This window comes from Procambarus clarkii, chromosome 22 (assembly GCF_040958095.1).
Source record: "Procambarus clarkii isolate CNS0578487 chromosome 22, FALCON_Pclarkii_2.0, whole genome shotgun sequence".
Lineage (NCBI taxonomy): Eukaryota > Metazoa > Arthropoda > Malacostraca > Decapoda > Cambaridae > Procambarus > Procambarus clarkii.
Window position 1 is genome coordinate 26,184,556 of NC_091171.1, and position 23,556 is coordinate 26,208,111.

At 46.4% G+C, this 23,556-nt stretch overlaps 3 protein-coding genes across 3 annotated transcripts in view; 1 reads left to right on the forward strand and 2 right to left on the reverse strand.

The window, feature by feature from the left end:
• Window positions 1–23,556, forward strand: part of LOC123758309 (U-scoloptoxin(01)-Cw1a-like) — a 207,017-nt gene that overhangs the window by 55,912 nt on the left and 127,549 nt on the right. The window lies entirely within an intron of this gene.
• Window positions 20,144–20,947, reverse strand: LOC138367465 (GATA zinc finger domain-containing protein 11-like). The gene has a single exon (XM_069329127.1). It carries the CDS (start codon window positions 20,945–20,947, stop codon window positions 20,144–20,146), a length of 804 nt encoding a protein of 267 aa, XP_069185228.1.
• LOC123756495 (U-scoloptoxin(01)-Cw1a) overlaps window positions 21,380–23,556 on the reverse strand; it is a 2,748-nt gene continuing 571 nt past the window's right edge. The window contains exons 2-3 of the mRNA XM_045739720.1: window positions 22,936–23,135; window positions 21,380–21,650 (exon numbers count right to left, since the gene is read on the reverse strand). Coding sequence (XP_045595676.1) covers window positions 21,456–21,650; window positions 22,936–23,130 — 390 coding nt within the window. The 5' untranslated portion in view covers window positions 23,131–23,135 and the 3' untranslated portion in view covers window positions 21,380–21,455. The remainder of the gene's footprint in view (window positions 21,651–22,935; window positions 23,136–23,556) is intronic.

The window sequence follows — 23,556 nt, forward strand, 5'->3', positions numbered from 1 at the left end:
ACCATCCTGCGTGCCCCTGTACGACCCACCATCCTGCGTGCCCCTGTACGACCCACCATCCTGCGGGCCCCTGTACGACCCACCATCCTGCGTACCCCTGTACGACCCACCATCCTGCGGGCCCCTGTTTGACCCCACCATCCTGCGGGCCCCTGTACGACCCACCATCCTGTGGGCCCTTGTACGACCCACCATCCTGTGGGCCCCTGTACGACACACCATCCTGCGGGCCCCTGTACGACCCACCATCCTGTGGGCCCTTGTACGACCCACCATCCTGTGGGCCCTTGTACGACCCACCATCCTGTGGGCCCTTGTACGACCCACCATCCTGCGGGCCCCTGAACGACACACCATCCTGCGGGCCCCTGTACGACCCACCATCCTGTGGGCCCTTGTACGACCCACCATCGTGTGGGCCCCTGTACGACACACCATCCTGCGGGCCCTTGTACGACACACCATCCTGTGGGCCCTTGTACGACCCACCATCCTGCGGGCCCCTGTACGACCCACCATCCTGCGTACCCCTGTACGACCCACCATCCTACGGGCCCCTGTATGACCCCACCATCCTGCGGGCCCCTGTACGACCCACCATCCTGCGGGCCCCTGTATGACCCCACCATCCTGCGGGCCCCTGTACGACCCACCATCCTGCGGGCCCCTGTACGACACACCATCCTGCGTGCCCCTGTACGACCCACCATCCTGCGAGGTGGGGTTCTCAGCATCACGTAACCAGCTCTAGAGATGAACTCCGTAACCCATTATTAAGTCCAGGGGTCACCGCTGTAACACGGGTGTACCCATGTTAATAAAAAGGAAAGAAAAACTCATCTTATTACAACCTTTCTCCACACTCACCTTTACCCCCCGAGTCCAGCACCGGCCTCCGGGCACGTCTGCTCCGCTCCTCTAACACATTCCTCAGCCAGTCGTAAACCAGACTTTTGGCCCATCAGAGAGCATCGTAACTTGCCCTCACGGACGCACTCTTGCCCCACGGACGCACGCTTGCCACACGGACGCACTCTTGCCTCACGGACGTACTCTTGCCCCTACGGACGAACGCTTGCCTCACAAACGTACTCTTGCCCCATGGACGTACGCTTGGCCCCACGGACGCACTCTTGACCCCACGGACGCACTCTTGACCCCACGGACGCACTCTTGGCCCCACGGACGCACGTTTGCCGCCACGGACGCACTCTTGGCCCCACGGACGCTCACATCTGCTTACAGTATGACCAGTCTCAGGAAAGTCTTTGAGCCAAGGGCAGAGTAGGTGACCACATACGAGGTCCAGCACAGGTCAGATAGTCAGTAGTGATACTACTGTATAGTATACATATGGCACTATTTGGTATACGTGGCACTACTGTAATGTATATGTGGCGTTATTGTGTTACATGTTCCATAAAGTATTAACGCATTATGCACTGGGGAAAATAATATAAAATTTCAAATGGAATTACTTCTTTATCACCCGGTAAGAAAGCTACGGTTATCTTACTATGATATCATACGGCTGCCTCAGCGTACACAGAGACTACTGACTTATTTGTGTGTATGGCTACTCTATACACAGTTTCATAAGTTGATTTGATAGAGCCCAGTAGGCTCAAGATTCTGTATACCAGTTGATTGACAGTCGAGAGGCGGGGACCACAGAACGAAAGTTCAATCCCCTCAAGCACAACTAAGTGAGTACAAGTAGGTGAGTACAAGTAGGTGAGTACAGTAATAATCGTTGAACTCCAGTGACTCATACCGGCGAGGCTAAGGCGATAAATTAATCGACATTTAATAATGAAAGGAGACGGAGAGAAGGAAGATAAAGGAGTGAGAAATGCAAGGTATTAAACAGAGCGTTCTGGCAACCGCTCAAAGAAAGGGAAAGTGGTGTAACCGTTGAAGGCTCAGCACAGTTACAAGAGTTAACTATCAGGACCATACTGGTAGAGGCGGACATACATGTGCCTCACGCTATCCTGTGTTCACCCGGCGTCTGAGCGTAGGACGTGCCCGCATGTGCTGACCTCGAGGAGTGGCTGAGTCAGGACACGTCTCAAGTATCCCTCTGGTGCTCTCCAGCACTGAGGTTAACCTGGCGTCCTGGCCGCTCCCGCGCACCGACCTGCTCTCTCCACGCCGCCGCCGCCCCCTCACAACGCAGTTCATTTAGCTAAGCAAGTAACAATTTTGTAACGCTAGTTACACAATTTTCTTTTTCCTTTACACAATTACATGTACATATATATCAATAGCCTTTTTATATCACAAGTGATTCAACAAGAGGCCCACAACAGTCAGTCTGTATACAAGGGAGTGTAGTACATATCCGGTGAGTCGGTTACACAGTCACTAATCCTGTTCCACACCCACCCAACTGGGCGGCAGTTTTACAGTCATGTGCAGGCTGCACCTACATTAAGCAAATTTTTAATACTTGCCTAAAAAATTCTTACAGTACATCATTATGAATGAAGCACTTACAAATTTCTTGAACACCACTGATAAGAGTTATCTCTGAATTCCGCAATTTTTTGGGTATTTAATTATATAATGACGCAAAGTATGTAAACATTTCTGCCAGCAGAGTTTACATTGAGTCAAGTCTACATCAGAAGGAGGTACCCAAGCCTTGAAAAGAGTAAGTTGTCCCTACATAATATTTACGTAGTCGGAACGTCATTAATTTGTAAATATAACTTCTTCGTTTTCAACTGAAGTTTTAGACTCGTCGTGTACATGAACTGGTCGATTGAAAACACATAACTTGCATGTGGTAGTTGTTAGATCTTAGATCTGGTAGTTTAGAAGTTCTGTCTTTGCTTTGCACATGGACTCGAACTCACTTTTCTTGCTCCTAGACTAGTGGCCAGTTATTCCATTATTGAGTTAGATAGAAGGTTGTTAATGAACTGAATACATCTCTGGTGCACCTCCCCCCCCTGGCTTACTGTTTCCAAGCATAGAGACCTCATCTTCAGAAATACATAGCTGCTTTGGAGAAAGTTCAACACAGGGAAAACACCAATAATTCCAGAACTAAGTCAACTCTCATACCAGGAACGGTTGAGGGCCACAGGGCTAACAACGCTGCAAACCAGACATGACAGAACGGATCTCATCGAAACGTTACGTTCAAAATACTGAACAATTTGGAGGATGTTGATCCGGACATGCACCACCTTCAATGGGAAGACGCCTCCTCCAAACACAACACTTCGCCTACACCTGCATGACAGTCAACCGCCACTCCACAAGCTCTTGACCTGTCCACCCATGGTGGACAGGTCACCGAACTTTCAAGCCTCCTCGTTCCTCAAAAACACTGCTCAATTTTAAAAAACTGTCTGAAAAAATCATCACAACAAATTGGGGAGGACCTTTGACAAACCGTCGTCTTCCTGTCCTCATTGAGGACACTGGAAGCGGCTCTCAGGTAAATACTTAGGGATATGAATCAGAAGTTTGATTTGATAAATATTGAGGCCTCTGAAAAGGCTTTAGCATGAACTCTCTAATATATATCTTGAGCTCGTATATACCGAGTGTAGGCTTTAAAGCCTAAGCCTGCCACAAGGTCCGCCACAGCTGCCACTAATCTCTTAGTAAAACCTTCTCTGTGTTGTGGTCACTCTTGGGAGAGGGAGTGGAAGGGGCACAGGTGGAGCAGTCACTTCTGGAGCCTCCTGGTCCTCCCCAGTTAGTTTAGTAATTTATTATGCACCCCTTATCCATCCCGTGAGCAGTGGTGGAAAAGGTTAAAGAGGCACATAACACATCATCAGAAGAATGAACTTTACAATTCTGTGGAGGAAGATAGAGAGGCAGGAAGGATACATGTGAGGTGAACAAACTGTCATTGTAAAATGATTCATGAACATAAACACCAAAATCAGCTTTCGCTTCCACGATGAAAAACTGCTACCCCAATACCTCCCACAGTTTACACAGAAGGATCTCTCGTCCTACACAACAATGAGTCCTCTGTCACCAGCGCTGTCACCGCACCACCACTTCAAGGAGGGGGTGGCGACTGCCCAACTAGTCATTAATATTCACAAGAGAACTGTTAGCTTTTGTACAAAGCTCTTCAGATAATTATAACACTACTAGTTGGGAAATACATAATTTGTAGTGACTCCAAGAGTGCAATTCATTACATACAACACCAAAACATAGAGAGAGTTTGTCATTCCAGGCCTAAAACTTCTCAATGAGGAGTTGTTGTCAACCTGGCGTGGTGTGTGGACCTGAGTGTGGCTGCTGACGTGGCTTGCGTCCCGTGTTTCTCCTGAGAGGCCGCTGGGGCTGTGATGGTCTGCAGTATGGGAAGGCCTGTGCCCTCTGTCACCAGGCAGGACTCCATTGGCCTGGAGTTTTCCGGGAATGCTTCCTACCATGCAGTAGAAGTGGTGTTACTCGACATGCTTCGTGTTCCTGTAGAGTCTGTGTGTGGTGTGCAGCTGCTTGCTGGGAGGCAGGCGATGATAAAGTCCAGCTCTTCAGTGATTTACCAGGATCTCGTTGTGTGCTATGATGGGCACTTTTTCACTCTGCCTGACAATGATGGGTCAGTGACCCTCTCCGATCGTTGTGGTACCACAACGTATGTGGTGGTGCATGGGATGCCCTTCGAGTTTCATGAGGACCTTCTTCGTAGGTACTTTGCCTGTTTTGGGCGGGTTCTTCATATGAGGATGAATGCCGTCCGGACCGTTAGGTGGAAGGGGGGTTCCGTGTGGGATCCACACTCTCGCCATGCGCCTCAGGAATTCGATGCCGTCCTCCATCATGCTGATGGGGTTCCCGATTCGTGTCTTTCACGCAGGCCAGCCTAGGACATGTTTCAGGTGTTGCCTACCGGGCCACCAGGCTGTGGGGTGTGAGTAGCGCCGGGTCATCCCTGTTAACCTCTTCCGGGAGGAGGATTTTCCCCTGTTATCGGCTCGGGATCAGTCTCCAAGTGCTGCAATGTGTGTTGCTTACTTGCCAGCTTCTGTCCCAGTGTTGGATCCTGCGACTCGCCTGGGTGCAGATGTGGGTGGTGGTGTGGATGTTGACGTGGGGGTTGGGGCGGATCCACCTCCGCCGCCGGTTTTCCCGCCTGAGCCGTCCCTGCCCCTGACACCCCAGCCCGCCCCATCTCGACAACCCCTGCCTATTCCGTCCCTGGATACAGTGTCTCCTGTCACTCTGGATATCCGCGAGGGGCTGTCTTCTACTGTGTGTGGTCCGGTGCCCATCAGCTGTAGAGGCTGCGGTTCTCAGGGGCCGGGTATTGAAGATGTGCCCGTCAGAGAGTTCTGCTGTGTTGCGGGATGATGAGGGTGATAGCTTGTATGACCGGCAGCCTGTCTCTAAGCGCTCGAGGCGGGTTCCGAGTGTGTCTCCCCTTCATGGTGTGCCTTGGTTGGAGGTGGAAGAGTATGGTGCTCTGGCACTATACTGCCGTGGTTGGTGGTGCTGTGGGGGACTTTATGGTACCTCCTGCGACTACTGCTGTTGTCTCCCCACAGTAGGAGGTTGCTCCTGCTGATCGGGACCCTGTCGTGGTCTTAATAAAAGATGTGCGCCAGGGGGCCTCTGCTGCTGTGCCCGGTGGTGGGGGCCCTGGCACGTCTGCGCCCTCTGCGGGTCCCCACAGTGCGCAGCCCCATGAGAAGCCTCGTGCGCAAACCAGTTCGAAGCCTAGTGCGATGCCCAGAGGCGCCCAGTGCGAATTCCAGTGCGGATTTCAGGGCGGAACCCACTAGTGTGAAACCCTTCCCTGTGGTCAAGGCCGCCCCTCAAGTCGCAGCGTTTGGACCTCACTTGGGATGACAGGGTGCGTCTGGTCCCGTGGTGCTCTTCAACTATTTGGGTGCCGCGGATAAAGGGGTTTATTTATGGGGTGCCTGATTTGATGGCTCGGCCTTGTGAGTCTCCTGGTCGACAGATGTCCAAAGAAATCTAGCTGATTTGGGAGGCTTACTGCTTGCGCTTTCCGGCGCGGGAGTTCCCAGATAATTATCAATAGTACTTGTGTTTGATTTGTGTACTCTCTGTCTTTTATTTTTGTTGGCATGTCTGCAATATGTATGTTTGTATCCGTGTTTTGGTTCGCCCCGTTTGGGCATTGTATTTGTTTGCGTTTTTTATTGTGCTGTTCTGGTTGTTTCCTGTGTGTGTTTTATATGTTCCGTCTTTGTGTTGTTTCTAGTGCTGTTGGGTGTGTGTGTGTGTGTGTGTTTCCTGGTTTCTGTGTTTTTTTTTTGCCGGTTCCTGCGTGTTTCGGTGTTTGTTTTTGTTTTGTTTGAATGTGTGGGTGTCATTTCATTATGTTTTTCCCGGTCCCTGCGTGATCCGATTATGCGTCACTGTCTGTCTCGGCTTGTTGTCTTTTCCATGTGGCCCTTTAGGCTGGATTTCTCCCTCATGTTGTCTTTTCTTCTTTTCCCTTGCTTCTTTGCTGTGGGCTAGTTCTGTATATGTACATATATGTACTTGTTATTATGTAACAGTATCATTTCAGTTTTATGTGCTTGTTTGTTTTTCGGTTTTGTGTTTTGCTTTTGTGCTTTATGTAACAAACTAGGCAGATAGGAAGGCACTGAGAGGAGTTTTACGAAAATTCCCGAAATTGTTTGCGACAGAGGATGACCAGATTGGTCTCCTTGATAAGATCGAGCACACCATTCCAACTGGTGACCATTTGCCTGTGTACACAAGACAGTGGAGGTTGCCGGAACAGGCAAAGAACATTATCAGGGAGGAGTGCCAGAAAATGTTGAGACAGGGCGTAATAGAGCCTAGTACGTCACCGTGGCTCTCTCCTGTTGTGCTAGTTCGGAAACCGGACGGTAGTTATCGTTTCTGTGTTGACTACCGGAAGGTGAACGAATTAACTAAGGGTGATGTGTATCCGTTGCCCCGAATACAGGAGATAATAGATCAATTTGGTGCTGCCAAGTATTTCTCAACTCTTGACGCAAAATCGGCGTATTGGGCGATTCCGGTGGCAGAACAAGATAGGGAAAAAACAGCATTCTCGGATGGTAGGCACACTTATCAATTCCGTAGGATGCCGTTTGGTTTGAAGACAGCGCCTTCGTCGTTTCAGAGGGCCATCAACTTTATCCTTAGTCCGGTACTGGGTAGGCATTCTTTAGCGTACCTGGATGATGTTGTGATATATTCCAGGACGTTTGAGGAACACCTACAGGACTTGACTGAGACTTTGAAATTGTTAGATCAGGCAGGTTTCAGGCTGAATGTTCAGAAGTGCACCTTGGCGGCTCAGAAATTCAAATTTCTGGGGTTCCAGGTGTGCCCAGACGGTATCCGACCTGACCCAGATTCTTGCCGCGCCATTGCTGACATGCCTACTCCAAGGACAGCAAAGGACGTGCGTAGGTTTTTGGGGGCGGCCGGATATTTTCGTCGTCACATTGAAGGTTTCGCTGGCATTTCAGCACCCCTGACTGATCTGACAAAGAAAAATGCGAAGTTTGTGTGGAAATCTGAACATGACGAGGCCTATCGCAAACTGAAAGACCAACTAATCACGACACCGGTATTGGCTATTCCTGATTTTGAGAAAGAGTGGGAAGTGCACACTGACGCCAGCGGTATTGCTATTGGCGGGTGCTTAATTCAGCGAGACGCAGATAATTTACCCCATCCAGTAGCCTATTTCAGTAGGAAGGTCAAAGGACCTGAAGTTCGTTATTCAGCTACGGATCGGGAGGCACTGGCAGTAGTAGAATCAGTTAGGTATTTCGAGCCTTACCTATTTCAGCGGCATTTTGTAATCTACACAGACCATCGAGCGTTAACACATATATTTAAAAAGCGAACGAAATGCCCACGAATGTCACGCTGGTCTCACGAACTTTCGGCCCACTCATTCCAGATCTTGTACAAGCCTGGTCCAGCACATGTTGTGCCAGATACGCTAAGTAGAAATATAGCGGCAGTTCAAATTAATGAAAACATTGAAACCATTCCATCAGATAAAATGAGAGAATACCAGATGAACGAGCCTAGATGGAAAGAGATTATTGAGTATTTAGAGGGAGGAAAATACCCCAAAAAGAAAAAGAATTTACCTATTCATGATTTTGAGATGAAACAGGGCGTCCTGTATTATGTTAATAGCCAGAATGATAGGGCAGTATTTCAGCTAGTTATTCCGGACGCGTTGCGGTCATCAGCGTTAAAGCTTGCGCATGCTTCAAAAATTGCAGGGCATCCGGGGATCTTTAAAACGCACTTAAAAGCAAAGTCTCTATTTTATTTTCCAGGATTACTTTCTGAGGTAATCAATTTCGTGAAGTCGTGCCCTCGTTGCCAGAGGAGGAAAGGCACCCTTAAGGTACAAGCCCCACTTCAGGAATTTCCTGAAATTCGGGAACCGTTAGATCGTGTGGGGGCCGATCTGATTGATTTACACCACAGTCATGCGGGTAACAGATATGTGTTGGTGCTAGTTGACCATCTGTCTAGATACACTACACTAGTTGCATTACCTCAGAAGGATTCTCGTACGGTTGCAGATGCGTTCTTGCGTAGGTTCATTACTGTATTCGGACCTCCTAAAGTTTTAGTCTCTGACCGCGGTCAAGAATTCAATGGGAATATATTTAGAGAAGTTTGTAAGATTTTAGAGACAACTTCGGCTTTTACAACGGCCTACCACCCACAAGCAAACGGAATGACGGAACGGACTAATCGTTCAGTCAAGGATATGCTTGCAATCCTTGCTGAACATGATGCAAACACCTGGGATGAACACCTACCCTATGTTCAGTTCGCCTTGAATACTGCCATCCACCAATCAATTAACACCCAACCACTTCATTTGTTTACTGGTAATTCATGCAATTTCCCGTCAGGTCTGCTTAACAGACATAATGTTGCATACGGGGAGGACTATCCTTCAGAGGTCCTTGGAAAAATGAGAAATGCATGGAATATTGCAGCTGAAGCGTCCAAGAAGGCACGGACTCGGTATGCTCATTTTTATGACAAGAAAGTGCGCCCTCTTGAGTTGAAGGAAGGAAGCCTCGTATTGAGAGTGAATGAGGCTGCGCCCGCCAATCAGAGCAGGAAACTAGCTCCGAGGTGGCGAGGACCCTATAGAGTAATTAAAAGGGCGGGGCCGGTTAATCTTGTTATAAAAGGAGTGTTCGAGGACCAGGTGGAAAGGACAATTCACGTAAATAAATTGAAACATTATCATGCTAGAGAGGAATTAGAACTGCCTTCAGCGGGTCTAGTTCCTGACTCAGCAGTGCTGACTCATGGCTTCACCGACGAGTCAGAAGATGAGGATGACCCTCTGTCATCGCTCATCAGTAGTCAGGTGCAGTCTCGCCACCCTATGGTGACGAGATCTCGCGCTGTACAGTAAAGTAACTTCCTTAGTTAGTATAATTTAGTATTGATTAGATTTTCCTGTAAAGGCAATGAGATGTACTATGTCTATACTTGACTCAGGTAGCAACTTTTACCGTGCTCTGGGGTTCCACCTCCACCAAACCCAGAGTATATCTATGCTTCCGCTGTGTTGTGTCTGTCTGTTCCCAGGTCTGATGGGTACACCGACCCAGTTGTTCCAGCCACACGTGAACCCTTGTCTGTAAAGACCGAGGGGGGAGGCACGTTACACAAAGCCCTCCCCCCACTAGACCCAGTAACCCATACATCAGTTACTTTGGGGATGAGTGACTGTCCAAGAGTCACCCGGCCGACGCCTCACGTCACTAACGAGGTTGTCAGGGCCAGCGAGCTGTCCACATTATAGCAGTCACCGGAGGTGCCATACAACGCCGGGGTAGCTGTCTCGAGATCACCAATACCCACCTGCTGCGTCATCAAGACTGCAGTCATTCCAGCAGTGTTGGAGGAGAGGTCAAGAAATGGAAAGCGCGTAGCAGTACTCAAGAATTTCGCCGGAAGATTAATGATTACGTCATCTGAAGTAACAAGAAAGCGGAAGTAAGGCGGTCACAGGTGGAAGGCACGGTTTCCCTACAGAGTACCGGGACTCGCCAATAGAAGGTCGCAAAATTGTCTCCTTTGGCCTAAAGTCGGCGGTACGAGGGTATACACAGTTGGTGTTTACGGCCTAGTAACCTGGTGACATCAAGAAACGCCTGAGATGACGAGAGCAATGATGGAAGACGAGATTCACCTGTTCTGCAAACAAGCAACCCGCCTCTACGACCTTCTAACATCACTCCTGCTAAGAGACACCGTTGGTACATCCAGTCCTGCTCTGCTGTGGTCATCTGCGACGTCAAGTTTAACATCAAGACTGCCGTGTGAACTGTGATTGATATGAAGGCGTGTGGACTGTCGAGAGCAAGATTAATGGCCGAAGTAACAGTATTCTACAGCTGTCACTTGGCACTCCGCTCTACTACACTCTGTCGTCATTCAAGAGTACCGGATGGGAGTACAAGAGGACCAGGTATTGATGTCTACACATGGGGAGAAGCAAGATCGACACCGTCATCGTCAGCGACTACATTCAGCATCCAGCAGCATCGATTTTTTTTTATCGCTTACTCAATATGAACAATTGATACAAACAACAAAGTGGCTCTGAACATCTGTGTAAAGAACATCTGGACACTTTTGTTTAAATGTTGAAAAACAGAGTTAGAATCAATTCTTTATAAATGTTGAAAAACAGACTTAAAATAATTCTGGTATAATATATGAAAATTTAACTATAAATTGGTCAGTAATCAAAATCGAAGCCCCTGTGTAATTGTCTCAGCCCAGAACAAACGGTTATGGAAAATTATGTTGTGCTATTTTTTTCAGAATGTTTGAACACAGGAGAGGCGGACCAATATAAACATTGACACTTCTAGTGAGTGAGAACACTTGGCTGTACAGTCAGCTGAAACCTGTGATATAGTATAGGAATTTTTTTTATTTTAGATACATGTAATAAACGTTAGGTGTGTTCCTTGATGGGAAGTGGTTAGTACACGGATGTGAACTGATAGTTCCGTAGTACGCTCCCGGATGACTGAAAGTTCAGTCTGATGATATAACTTTAATGTTTGTTTGAGCACGGTGTGGCCGGCTCTAGAGGACACATGGACTTGGCTAGTGAAGAGCCAAGAGAGTTTAATAGCTAGTTTTGATGGTAGAGTAGGGACATGTTATTTAGCTATGTCAGTAAGGGTAGGATGTATGTTTCCTGATATTGGAGGATTGCTGTCAGTTGACAGCTGAGAAATTTATGAAATATGAACATGTTCATTATGATGTTGGACTATTATTTGTCAAATTTTATTAGTTAGGTTAGCTTTTGTTTGTGGCATGAGTTGAATTGTGGGTTTGGATACTAAACCTCGTGAATTTTAACAAATTAACAAGGTTTACTAAGTGCTTGTGCGGGGGGGGGTTGTAACAAACTAGGCTGTTGTAAGAATTATCCAGAGTGGTTTATCGACAAAAGAGAATGGGAAGCTGAGCCGCATGGTGACCTGACCCCCAGGGGAATTCGCGGTGGAAATAACCGACGCGTTGTTCATAGCTGCGTAAAATGAATCATCCTATAGTATTCAGTAAATTAGAGAAAATTAGCCTTTATTCATTTTGCATTAAAATTGGATTGTATAATAGTACTGGATACAATATCAAGAGTATTCTAATTATTGAGTTTAAGTCACCATCAGTGACGTCACGAATCGGATCTAACTTTTAAGGCGGAGTGACCGGCGGTCATAGGTCAGCAGGGTTGACATGTCTAATATTTCTCAAAGTTTTAATAACCATTTTTGTGATCGGGAACAGCTCTGCCGTTAGATGTTTGTAATTTAATTCAGTAAAATAATTCAACCAGTCTGGATCAATTAAGTACAACAGAGGTTAATTGTTATAACTTAAACCTTGCTAGTAACTGGGTAGAACTTTGACTAGGCGGAAGGATACAATGTTCTGTCTGGGGGAGACCAGACAAGGAAGAAATCAGTGTGGTCACGGAAGCAGCTAGGAGAGGTCAAACATCTTACCTCTCCCCAAGAACAGGCCCAACACCTAGAACTGTGGTCGCCCAAGGTATAGTTGCTATTGTTAAGTATAGAAATAGTCTCATTTGCCACTCAGGTCAAGTAGGGAGTGTTAAATTGATAGGGAGTGAACATATTTAGATTTTGTTTTAGTTTTCTTTTAATAAATTAAATTTGTTATTAATTTGCATTTTATTGTTTCCATGTGTTTTATGTGTATACTTGTCCTGGTCACGTGGTCCACACGAGGCAGAGTTGCATTGGGCGCCGATTCTAACATCGAATCGGAATTATCATTACCGTGTAATTTATTCCACACTCAAGGTCATCGTTTATAGTGGGGATCAAGCCCCTAGGTTGATTAATTAGCGTGATCGATCCAGACCTCGATCATTGCTCTTGTATTACTGGTCTGGTGGTGGCAGCAGAGGTGACTCTAGGGTTTTGTTCAGAGCTTAGGTCACGTCATACTGGGTGTAGAATCCTAAGTCGGTCAATCGTCTTAGGACCACGTGGCGTGGAGTTGGCTTTGTTAAAAGTTTTGGAGTCCCTTGGTAGAGAATAATAAGAATACGGGTAGAGGGAGTAGAAAGAAGGAAGTAAAGAGAGAGGACCCGAACCCGTGTTACATTTACATGGATCACTGCTTGTACTGTTTTTTGTCAGACTGTTTTATTGTATTTATTGTGCTTTATCAATAAAAAGAAAAAAACTTCTCAATGAACGTATTTCAAAATGATATGACATCCAACCAATGGGTCCCGGCACACTTGAATACTCAACAATGAACTTATAGATCAACTGGTTAAAGCGATGCACGATACAACTTGCATCACATATCATCCTCTCCATATTGCATGAAAAGGAGCATAAAATCCACCATTGCCAAAGGCTTTGCTGCGAAATGGAAAACGTCATGCTCTTCAATATACTACGGCAACATAAAAAAGACCTGGGACACTGGGAGACACGCCAGACATAGACACAGAGAGATATAACAATGACCAGATTAAGGCTGGGATACACCACACTAGCACCTCACGGCTGTAAGTACACCACACACACTCTTAACTTTGCCAAGTTAAATTAACTTTGCCCCTACTGCCATGTTACACAATTAAGCCTCCTTCACTGCTTCAGATATCATTGGGGCAGAATTAATTAAAAAAGTACTTATTACCCTCAAAATGTTTTTAAATATCGAGCATATATTAGGTGGGAGGAGATATCTTTCACTACATATAAAATATCAAGCAGTCAAAACAGTTCTAAATATCTCCAGTCAACCAAAACACTGGCCATCTGACCTATTCATATAATTCAAACCACCGGGACAATCATACATATAAAACGTAACTAGCTAATGTACAAAGAACAGCAACTATGAGCTGCCATCAACAGCAGCTCACGCCGTCAAGTGCATCAACTCTTAACTGTCAAACACGCCTGGCTTTGTCGTCGCCGCTTACTCAACTGGCAACAACACAACATTCAAAACTTGCCAAATTATAAACATTGACGCGTCACCGGAACCCGTCTCCCAACATTACCACTTGTGCAGGATTCCTGGTTCAACCTTGATGACGAGTGAGCCGTGGTGAGGGGCGCTGGATGACGTTTTGCGTTTTAGTTGGGGCCGAGTTTTTGGTTTTGCTCCCCAGTGTTCTCCGTGTGGGGCGGTGCCGGTGCTTGTCACCCTGAGGGACTCCTGGGGCTCCCCAATTATCTGCCCGTCTGTGTGTTTATTGGCCGCGAGGCACATTAGTTTCCGATGACAGGCGTCATTCATTTCGCTATTAGGCTTTGCGATTAACCCTTCACGGGTACGCCGGGGCGCATTCGATCCCTCGATCTTCGTCGCCCCTAACTCACTACCAACAACAACCACTTGTGCAGTCATCGGGAGGACACAACCATCACGCACACTGCGCGTAACCATACTGAAGAAGAAAATACATATGATACGTGAAGAGGAAAATTCATAGGTTCAAAAAGTTCAATACTTAAAGCCACAAATACGCTGACCGTTTCTGGAATATTTCAGAGATTGCGCAGGAACTGGCGCTGTGTGACTTACCATTCTAATATGCAGGTCATCTATATCTACAAATTTGGGAGATTTTATTAGATTCGGATTCAAGGTAAAGTGGGCGACAAGTGTATATTATCATACATATCCAGATAAGAAGGTAGGAGAGCGTAGACTTTAGAATAAGGGGAGTGTTGGTGCGCTGTTTGAGGAGTTACCTGGTCAAGGTGGACGAGGCGCAGGTGACCCCGCGCAGTACACGAATAGAGTCTCCACTCTCTTAGAGTACCCGTCTACATAACTGTGCGATTATTAAAGCGCTCTGGCCTCCACTCAATCGTCTTTATCTACACATACCTACACCCACAGGTCCCGACCTACACATACCTACACCTACACATCCCGACCTTCACATACCTACACCCACACGTCCCGACCTACACATACCTACACGCACACATCCCGACCTACACATACCTATACCCACACGTCCCGACCTACACATACCTACACGCACACATCCCGACCTACACATACCTATACCCACACGTCCCGACCTACACATACCTACACGCACACATCCCGACCTACACCCACAGGTCCCGACCTACACCCAAACGTCCCGACCTACATATTTCTACTCCTGTTGATATGTTCACGAATATTAGAAATAGAACTGGTTCCAGCACCGATCCTTGAGGTACTCCATTCGTTACGGTTCGCCAGGCTTCTCGCCCCTGACTGTTACTCTCTGGCTCCTGCCTGTTAAGTAATTCTATACTCGTGTTAGGGCTTTTCCGCTTACTCCCGCCTGCCTCTCAAGTTTGAGAAGCAGTCTCATGTGCGGTACTGCGTCAGAGGCTTTTTGGCAGTCCAGAAATATGCAGTCTGCCCATCCTTCTCTGTCCTGACTTATTCTTGTTACTTTATCATAGATTACCAGAAGGTTTGTTATGCATGTGTGTGTGTGTACTTACCTAATTGTGCTTGCGGGGGTTGAGCTCTGGCTCTTTGGTCCCGTCTCTCAACGGTCAATTATTATTAATTGACCGTGTGTGTACTCACCTAGTTGTACTCACCTAGTTGTGCTTGCGGGGGTTGAGCTCTGGCTCTTTGGTCCCACCTCTCAACCGTCAATCAACAGGTGTACAGGTTCCTGAGCCTATTGGGCTCTATCATATCTACACTTGAAACTGTGTATGGAGTCAGCTTCCACCACATTACTTCCTAATGCATTCCATTTGTCAACCACTCTGACACTAAAAAAGTTCTTTCTAATATCTCTGTGGCTCATTTGGGCACTCAGTTTCCACCTGTGTCCCCTAGTGCGTGTGCCCCTTGTGTTAAATAGCCTGTCTTTATCAACCCTGTCGATTCCCTTGAGAATCTTGAATGTGGTGATCATGTCCCCCTTAACTCTTCTGTCTTCCAACGAAGTGAGGTTCAATTCCCGTAGTCTCTCCTCGTAGCTCATACCTCTCAGCTCGGGTACTAGTCTGGTGGCAAAGCTTTGAACCTTTTCCAGTTTAGTCTTATGCTTGACTAGATATGGACTCCATGCTGGAGCCGCATACTCCAGGATGGGTCTGACATATGTGGTATATAATGTTCTGAAAGATTCCTTACACAAGTTTCTAAAGGCCGTTCTTAGGTTAGCCAACCTGGCTGATGTTATCCTCTTGATATGAGCTTCAGGGGACAGGTCTGGCGTGATATCAACCCCCAGGTCTTTCTCTCTCTCTGACTCTTGAGTCAGTGTGTGTGTGTGTTTGTGTGTAGGTACTTACCTAGTTGTACTTAACTAGTTGTGCTTGCGAGAGTTGAGCTTTGGCTCTTTGGTTCCGCCTCTCAACCGTCACTCTACTGGTTTAAAGATTCCTGAGCTTCAATCTCGAGCTCTATCATATCTATATTTGAAACTGTGTATGGAGTCAGCCTCCCCACATCACTTCCTAGTGCATTCCTGTAAGAGGATAGTCTCTCAAGATTATCCCACAGCTGACTTGAATGGCTCATCGCAGTTCACAGTGCACCGATCTCGTGCACAAGCCCTATCTCTGTTAACCCTGGATAGTAAACTGTATGTTGGGTATCTCCAGAATGCCCACTTAACCAGGAATACGTTTATAATACGGAGGCCGTCGTATGTCCAGGCAAGGAGTAGATACAGGAAAGTTAAGCATCCACGCCATAGGGTCAGAGAGTACACATAGGAGGTGCCAGGCGTGAGAGAGAGAGGGGACGCCAGCGAGGCGACAGATCTGACCTCTGGGGTCAACCTCAACTGTGTGATATTATTATTGTGCATGTTATTGCCTGTCCCATTGTGAATTATTGCGCATCATCATTACCCGAGTATCCGGTTGGAACTCTTGTGATCCCTTTGCACACCAGCAGTTAAGTTTGCCGTGTTAATGATTGGCTGTCAACTGTGTTAAGTTAGGTGTTTCTCCACGAGTGGATCCGAATCGATTAGCCAGACGTCAAGAGTCTCGCTAATGCGACCATAGCGTTTCTGACGCCAATCCAAAGTAAATCAAGCACCCTTTGTATTAGTGGTTAAGTTAGTAAATAAACTACTGTTAAGCTTTATGCGGTGTTTCCGTTGAACCACTTCTGAATACTGTCAACTATTTACTCAAGCCTTCAGCTCCAGGTGTCTTCAACACCGAGTTGCCTATAAGTCACTAAACTATAAATGTGATGAGGACCCTAGGAGTCCCTTAAAGTGTTAAATCATTGAGGAGATTCCAACGATCAACGTGGAGCAGGACCAGGTGAGGCTAGTCTGAGGAGAGACCCTCAAGGACTCTAACTCGACCTTGCTCCCAGGCCCTGTACGGTTGCTCTCGTATTTTCTCTGCTGATTCCGACAGCTTCGTGAAGCGTCTGCCACATGTACATTGGCGACGTACGCATTGCAGTCGGGAAAGCAAAATAGAAAACCCCACAATTCCCTTTACTAACAACTCTGACACTGAACAAGTTCTTTTTAATGTCTCTATGGCTTATTTGGGTAATCAGCTTCCGCCTGTGCGTGTACCTCCCGTGTTAAATACTCCAGCTTTGTCTACCCTGTCAATTCCCCCTGAGAATCTTGTATGTGGTGATCATGTCTCCCCGAGCTCTTCTGTCCTCCAGCGACATGAGGTACAGTTCACGCAGCCTTTCCTCGTAATTCATGTCTCTTAGTTCTGGGACTAGCCTAGTGGCATACCTCTGAACTTTTTCAAGCTTCGTCTTGTGCTTGACAAGGTACGGGCTCCATGCTGGGGCTGCATACTCCCGGATTGGTCTTACATATGTGGTATACAAGGTTCTGAAGGATTCCTTACACAGGTTTCCGAAAGCCGTTCTGATGTTAGCCAGCCTCGCATACGCCGCCTATGTTATTCTTTTGATGTGGGCTTCAGGAGACAAGTTTGGCGTGATATCAACTCCTTGATCTTTCTCTCAAATGTGTGTGTATGCTTGTGTGTATGCGTGTGTGTATGCGTGCGTGTATGCGTGTGTGTATGCGTGCGTGTATGCGTGTGTGTATGCGTGTGTGTATGCGTGTGTGCGCGTGTTTCTCATAACATGCTATATTAACATCAGTATATACTAATTCATTAGTCTCCATATATTTGACTTAGGGACACTGTAGCGCAATAAGACAAAGAAAATAATCACGATTTAATATATTCTGGCGGTAACAACACGCGTCTGTGCGCCGAGTGGCGTCTGGCCTGCATGATCCACACTCTCAGTGTCAGTGGGGGCTACGTGCTGGCTTGATCAGTGTCACGTCATACTGACCTCACACACACCTCACACACCTCCACACACCTTCACACACCTCCACACACCTCCACACACCTCCACACACCTTCACACACCTCCACACACCTCCACACACCTCCACACACCTTCACACACCTTCACACACCTCCACACACCTCCACACACCTCCACACACCTCCACACACCTTCACACACCTCCACACACCTCCACACACCTTCACACACCTCCACACACCTCCACACACCTCCACACACCTCCACACACCTTCACACACCTTCACACACCTTCACACACCTCCACACACCTTCACACACCTTCACACACCTCCACACACCTCCACACCATATGTCAACCTCAAGATCTTACCCATATTTTACTTCGTTAAGTTGGATGAGGACAGGGTAGGTTGAGCACACATGTTTTGTTTATATATGTATGTATTGGTGCACAGGTGTGTTGATGTATACCTGTGTTTGAGTACAGGTGTGTGTTGATGTATAGCTGTGTACAGGTGTGTTGATGTATAGCTGTTTGTGTACAGGTGTGTTGATGTACAACTGTGTTTGAGTACAGGTGTGTTGATGTATAGCTGTGTACAGGTGTGTTGATGTATAGCTGTTTGTGTACAGGTGTGTTGATGTACAACTGTGTTTGAGTACAGGTGTGTTGATGTATAGCTGTGTTTGTGTACAGGTGTATTGATGTATAGCTGTGTTTGTGTACAGGTGTGTTGATGTATACCTGTGTTTGTGTATAGGTGTGTTGATGTATAGCTGTGTTTGTGTACAGGTGTATTGATGTATAGCTGTGTTTGTGTACAGGTGTGTTGATGTATAACTGTGTTTATGTACAGGTGTGTTGATGTATAGGTGTGTTTGAGTACAGGTGTGTTGATGTATAGCTGTGTTTGTGTACAGGTGTGTTGATGTATACCTGTGTTTGTGTACAGGTGTGTTGATGTATACCTGTGTTTGTGTACAGGTGTATTGATGTATAGCTGTGTTTGTGTACAGGTGTGTTGATGTATAGCTGTGTTTGTGTACAGGTGTGTTGATGTATAGCTGTGTTTGTGTACAGGTGTGTTGATGTATAGGTGTGTTTGAGTACAGGTGTGTTGATGTATAGCTGTGTTTGTGTACAGGTGTGTTGATGTATAGCTGTGTTTGTGTACAGGTGTGTTGATGTATAGGTGTGTTTGAGTACAGGTGTGTTGATGTATAGCTGTTTGTGTACAGGTGTGTTGATGTATAGCTGTGTTTACATACAGGTATGTTGGTGTATAGCTGTGTTTGTGTACAGGTGTGTTGATGTATAACTGTGTTTACATACAGGTGTGTTGGTGTAAAGCTGTGTTTGTGTACAGGTGTGTTGATGTATAACTGTTTGTGTACAGGTGTGTTGATGCATAGCTGTGTTTGTGTACAGGTGTGTTGATGTATAACTGTTTGTGTACAGGTGTGTTGATGTATAGCAGTGTTTAAATACAGGTGTGTTGACGTACTGTACTGATATGTTGTTGTTCAAATTTGTTGGCTTACAATTATGCTGGCATTCAGGCGAACTTTTGTACATGTATGTTGACGTACATGTGTGTTGGTGTACATGTGTTGATGTGGAGGTTGTTGGTGTACATGTGTTGATGTGGAGGTTGTTGGTGTACATGTGTTGATGTGTTATACTCAAATTCTGTCAGTTGAAATGTAACCAATCACAGGCGAGTAGGCCTCTGACGTCATGCCAGACAGAGGAGCATCAAGCCATGCTCCCAGCAGCCTCAGTTATCCTCACAGACTCAGAGTAGAAGGACCTCGGCTAGGCAGATATATACCTTGTTGCCTCACTCAATAAATATAAACAGAAGCGACTACTGTGTCTACATTCTACCCGAACAAGGCAAACGAATACTGGTGGCAGCGGTGGGATACGAACCCACGCCTCCGAAGAGACTGGTGAGGAAGATGACAATGAACTTACCCAGACAGATACTCCTACTCGGACACCACCTTCTGTGGTTGACAGACCGCTTGATGTTCAGCAACCCCATACTAGCACCTATAATCTTAGATCTAGACCTCTCGTTTCAACCGTGCACTCACCACATGTCCATTGGCTAGATGTTAACGAGGATATCTCTCAAGATGATAGTTTGTCGCATGAAGTTTCATCTGTTCCGGACCTTCAGTCAGAGCCAGAGTTGTATAGTGCTCTGGATGAGCTAGGTGTAGATATCCGCAGAATTTATAATTGATTGCTCCTCTGTCTGGCATGACGTCAGAGGCCTACTCGCCTGTGATTGGTTACATTTCAACTGACAGAATTTGAGTATAACAGATGTGGAGGCTGTTGGTGTACATATGTTGATGTGGAGGTTGTTGGTGTACATGTGTTGATGTCGAGGTTGTTGGTGTACATGTGTTGATGTGGAGGTTGTTGGTGTACATGTGTTGATGTGGAGGTTGTTGGTGTACATGTGTTGATGTGGAGGTTGTTGGTGTACATGTGTTGATGTGGAGGTTGTTGGTGTACATGTGTTGATGTGGAGGTTGTTGGTGTACATGTGTTGATGTGGAGGTTGTTGGTGTACATGTGTTGATGTGGAGGTTGTTGGTGTACATGTGTTGATGTCGAGGTTGTTGGTGTACATGTGTTGATGTGGAGGTTGTTGGTGTACATGTGTTGATGTGGAGGTTGTTGGTGTACATGTGTTGATGTCGAGGTTGTTGGTGTACATGTGTTGATGTGGAGGTTGTTGGTGTACATGTGTTGATGTGGAGGTTGTTGGTGTACATGTGTTGATGTGGAGGTTGTTGGTGTACATGTGTTGATGTGGAGGTTGTTGGTGTACATGTGTTGATGTGGAGGTTGTTGGTGTACATGTGTTGATGTGGAGGTTGTTGGTGCACATGTGTTGATGTGGAGGTTGTTGGTGTACATGTGTTGATGTGGAGGTTGTTGGTGTACATGTGTTGATGTCGAGGTTGTTGGTGCACATGTGTTGATGTGGAGGTTGTTGGTGCACATGTGTTGATGTGGAGGTTGTTGGTGTACATGTGTTGATGTGGAGGTTGTTGGTGTACATGTGTTGATGTCGAGGTTGTTGGTGCACATGTGTTGATGTGGAGGTTGTTGGTGTACATGTGTTGATGTGGAGGTTGTTGGTGTACATGTGTGCTGGTATGTGTGTTGATGTACTTTACAATTTATACCTGATTACTGCCAATATATTTTCTAACGGACACATTACAACAGGGCCAGATAGTGGTGGTGGTGGGAGGGGGTGTGGTGTACCGTCCGTACACAGCTCCACCACCACACCTACACACACCCGTCACACACCCGTCACATACCCGTCACAACCCAGGCATATGAAAGCCGTCCATGAAGGCACCGTAGCCATCACCCTCACACTGTCACAGTAGTTACTTGATTCATGCCTCGAACGCTCAAGTCTTAAGTTACGACGCCATTTTATGATGCGCACGAGATGCGCACTCTCGAGACTTAACATTCTTAAATGAAAAAGTCTAATAAACACAAAAATCGACATAATGTTTATGAAAAGGGGAAGGACATGTTGCAGAGGCGCCTCGTTTTCTATTCGGTTCGCAAGGGTGACTTAAGATAATTGAGCTGCAGCAATCTTAAGCTTGTAGTCTTCCCACTCGGCTCGCAGCTGGTAGTTGGAGGAGTCGTATATGGTCTCAGCCTCGGCACAGGGGTAGGCCTTCTTCGGGTGGGTGCAGGCCAGCAGCTTCTGGTCGAAGATGGTCCCGGGCCCACACAGGAAGGAGAAGTGTGCCAGCTCCACGAACTGTGTATCAGAGTTCACAGTTAAGGACAATTTTGAAAAGGATTATAGTGTGTCTTGATACTTTATATATACATATATATATATATATATATATATATATATATATATATATATATATATATATATATATATATATATATATATATATATATATATATATATATATATATATATATATATATATATATATATATATATATATATATATGCAAACAAGCCTGAATGGTCCCCAGGACTATATACAACTGAGGTGTGAGTTTTCAGTTATATATATATATATATATATATATATATATATATATATATATATATATATAATATATAATTTTGTGTACAATAACAAATATATATAATTAAACATGCAGACTAAACAAAACATAATCTATTATTAACATTACATACAATTAGACCAAATATGTATGTACCATATATTAGGACATGTCTGTTATATTTTGTTATATGAATATTAGAACATTTCTGCATGACTTGTATATGTGTTTATAGATTATAAAAAATGCAATTGCAACATTAGCAATATTCGAATAAACAAATATAATAATCATCATTCATGCGTGATGAGCAGGTACATATATAATGAGGGTACGTAGGTACATACACATAAGTACATATACACATAGGTACATATATAATGAGGGTACGTAGGTACATACACATAAGTACATATACACATAGGTACATATATAATGAGGGTACGTAGGTACATACACATAAGTACATATACACATAGGTACATATATAATGTGAACGTGAACACTTCCAGGTTCCAGCCTCGGTAGACAGCTACTCTTACTGATAAAGAAGTTATCACATCTTCAGTTGCAATGATTGCTACTTCCTCTCCATCGGAAGACGATCCTGTTACACCTAGCTGCTTGGGCAGACATGACAGTTCTCTCGGTAATTAGACATTAAACTTGACGCCAAAGTCAGCAAGAATGGTCGGCATTCATCACGTGTCAATCTTGTCATATGCCAAACCCAGCTGACCTTCTAAGATATGAGAACGAACTTTAAACGCGACAACGAAGTGATTATTGACACCGGCGCGTCCCACTTCCTCCAGCGCCAAATATTGTAACTTGTTAGAACAGAAAGACACATTTCAGTCGCCTCACACGTTCGTCCTGACACCTACAACTAACTAAATAAACTCTCTGGCTTGGGGAAGGGCCGTGAAGGAGAGAGGAGGGAGGACAAGGAAGACTCTGGGGGGTAGAGAAGGAGTGTGAAGCAACAGTAGGGAGCACAGACGTGGCGACCTCACCTTCTCCTCGTCGTCGTACACGGGGTTACAGATGTGGTAGGCGGAGCAGCGGTTCTGAACGTCGGCGTAGTAGCCATACTCGCGTCCCTGGCAGGAGAAGCCGGACTCAATGCGGAAGCCACCAGGCAACTTGCCGGCCATCCTGGCGGAGGTTGCCGCCACCAGCGCCCCCAGCAGTGTCAGGACCAGCTTCATGGTGACTATGAACAGTTGAGAGTGTCACACACACCCCCACACTCCACACCCCCCCCCCACACTCCACACTCCACACTCCACACCACCACACTCCACACTCTCCACACCCCCCCCCACACTCCACACCCCCACACTCCACACCCCCACACCACCACACTCCACACTCTCCACACCCCCCCCACACTCCACACTCTCCACACCCCCCCCCCACACTCCACACTCAACACCCCTTCTCTCCACACTCCACACCCCCACACTCCACACCCCCACACTCCACACTCCACACCCCCACACCCCCCACACTCCGCACCACCACACCCCCACACCCTCCACACCTCCACACCCCCACACTCCACACCACCACACTCCACACCCCCACACTCCACACACCCCCACACTCCACACTACCCACACTCCACACTCCAC

What these genes read in the sequence shown, in the direction of transcription:
- LOC138367465 (XM_069329127.1), bottom strand. Translation starts at nt 20,947, where the DNA reads ATGTGCACCAACAACCTCGACATCAACACATGTACACCAACAACCTCC.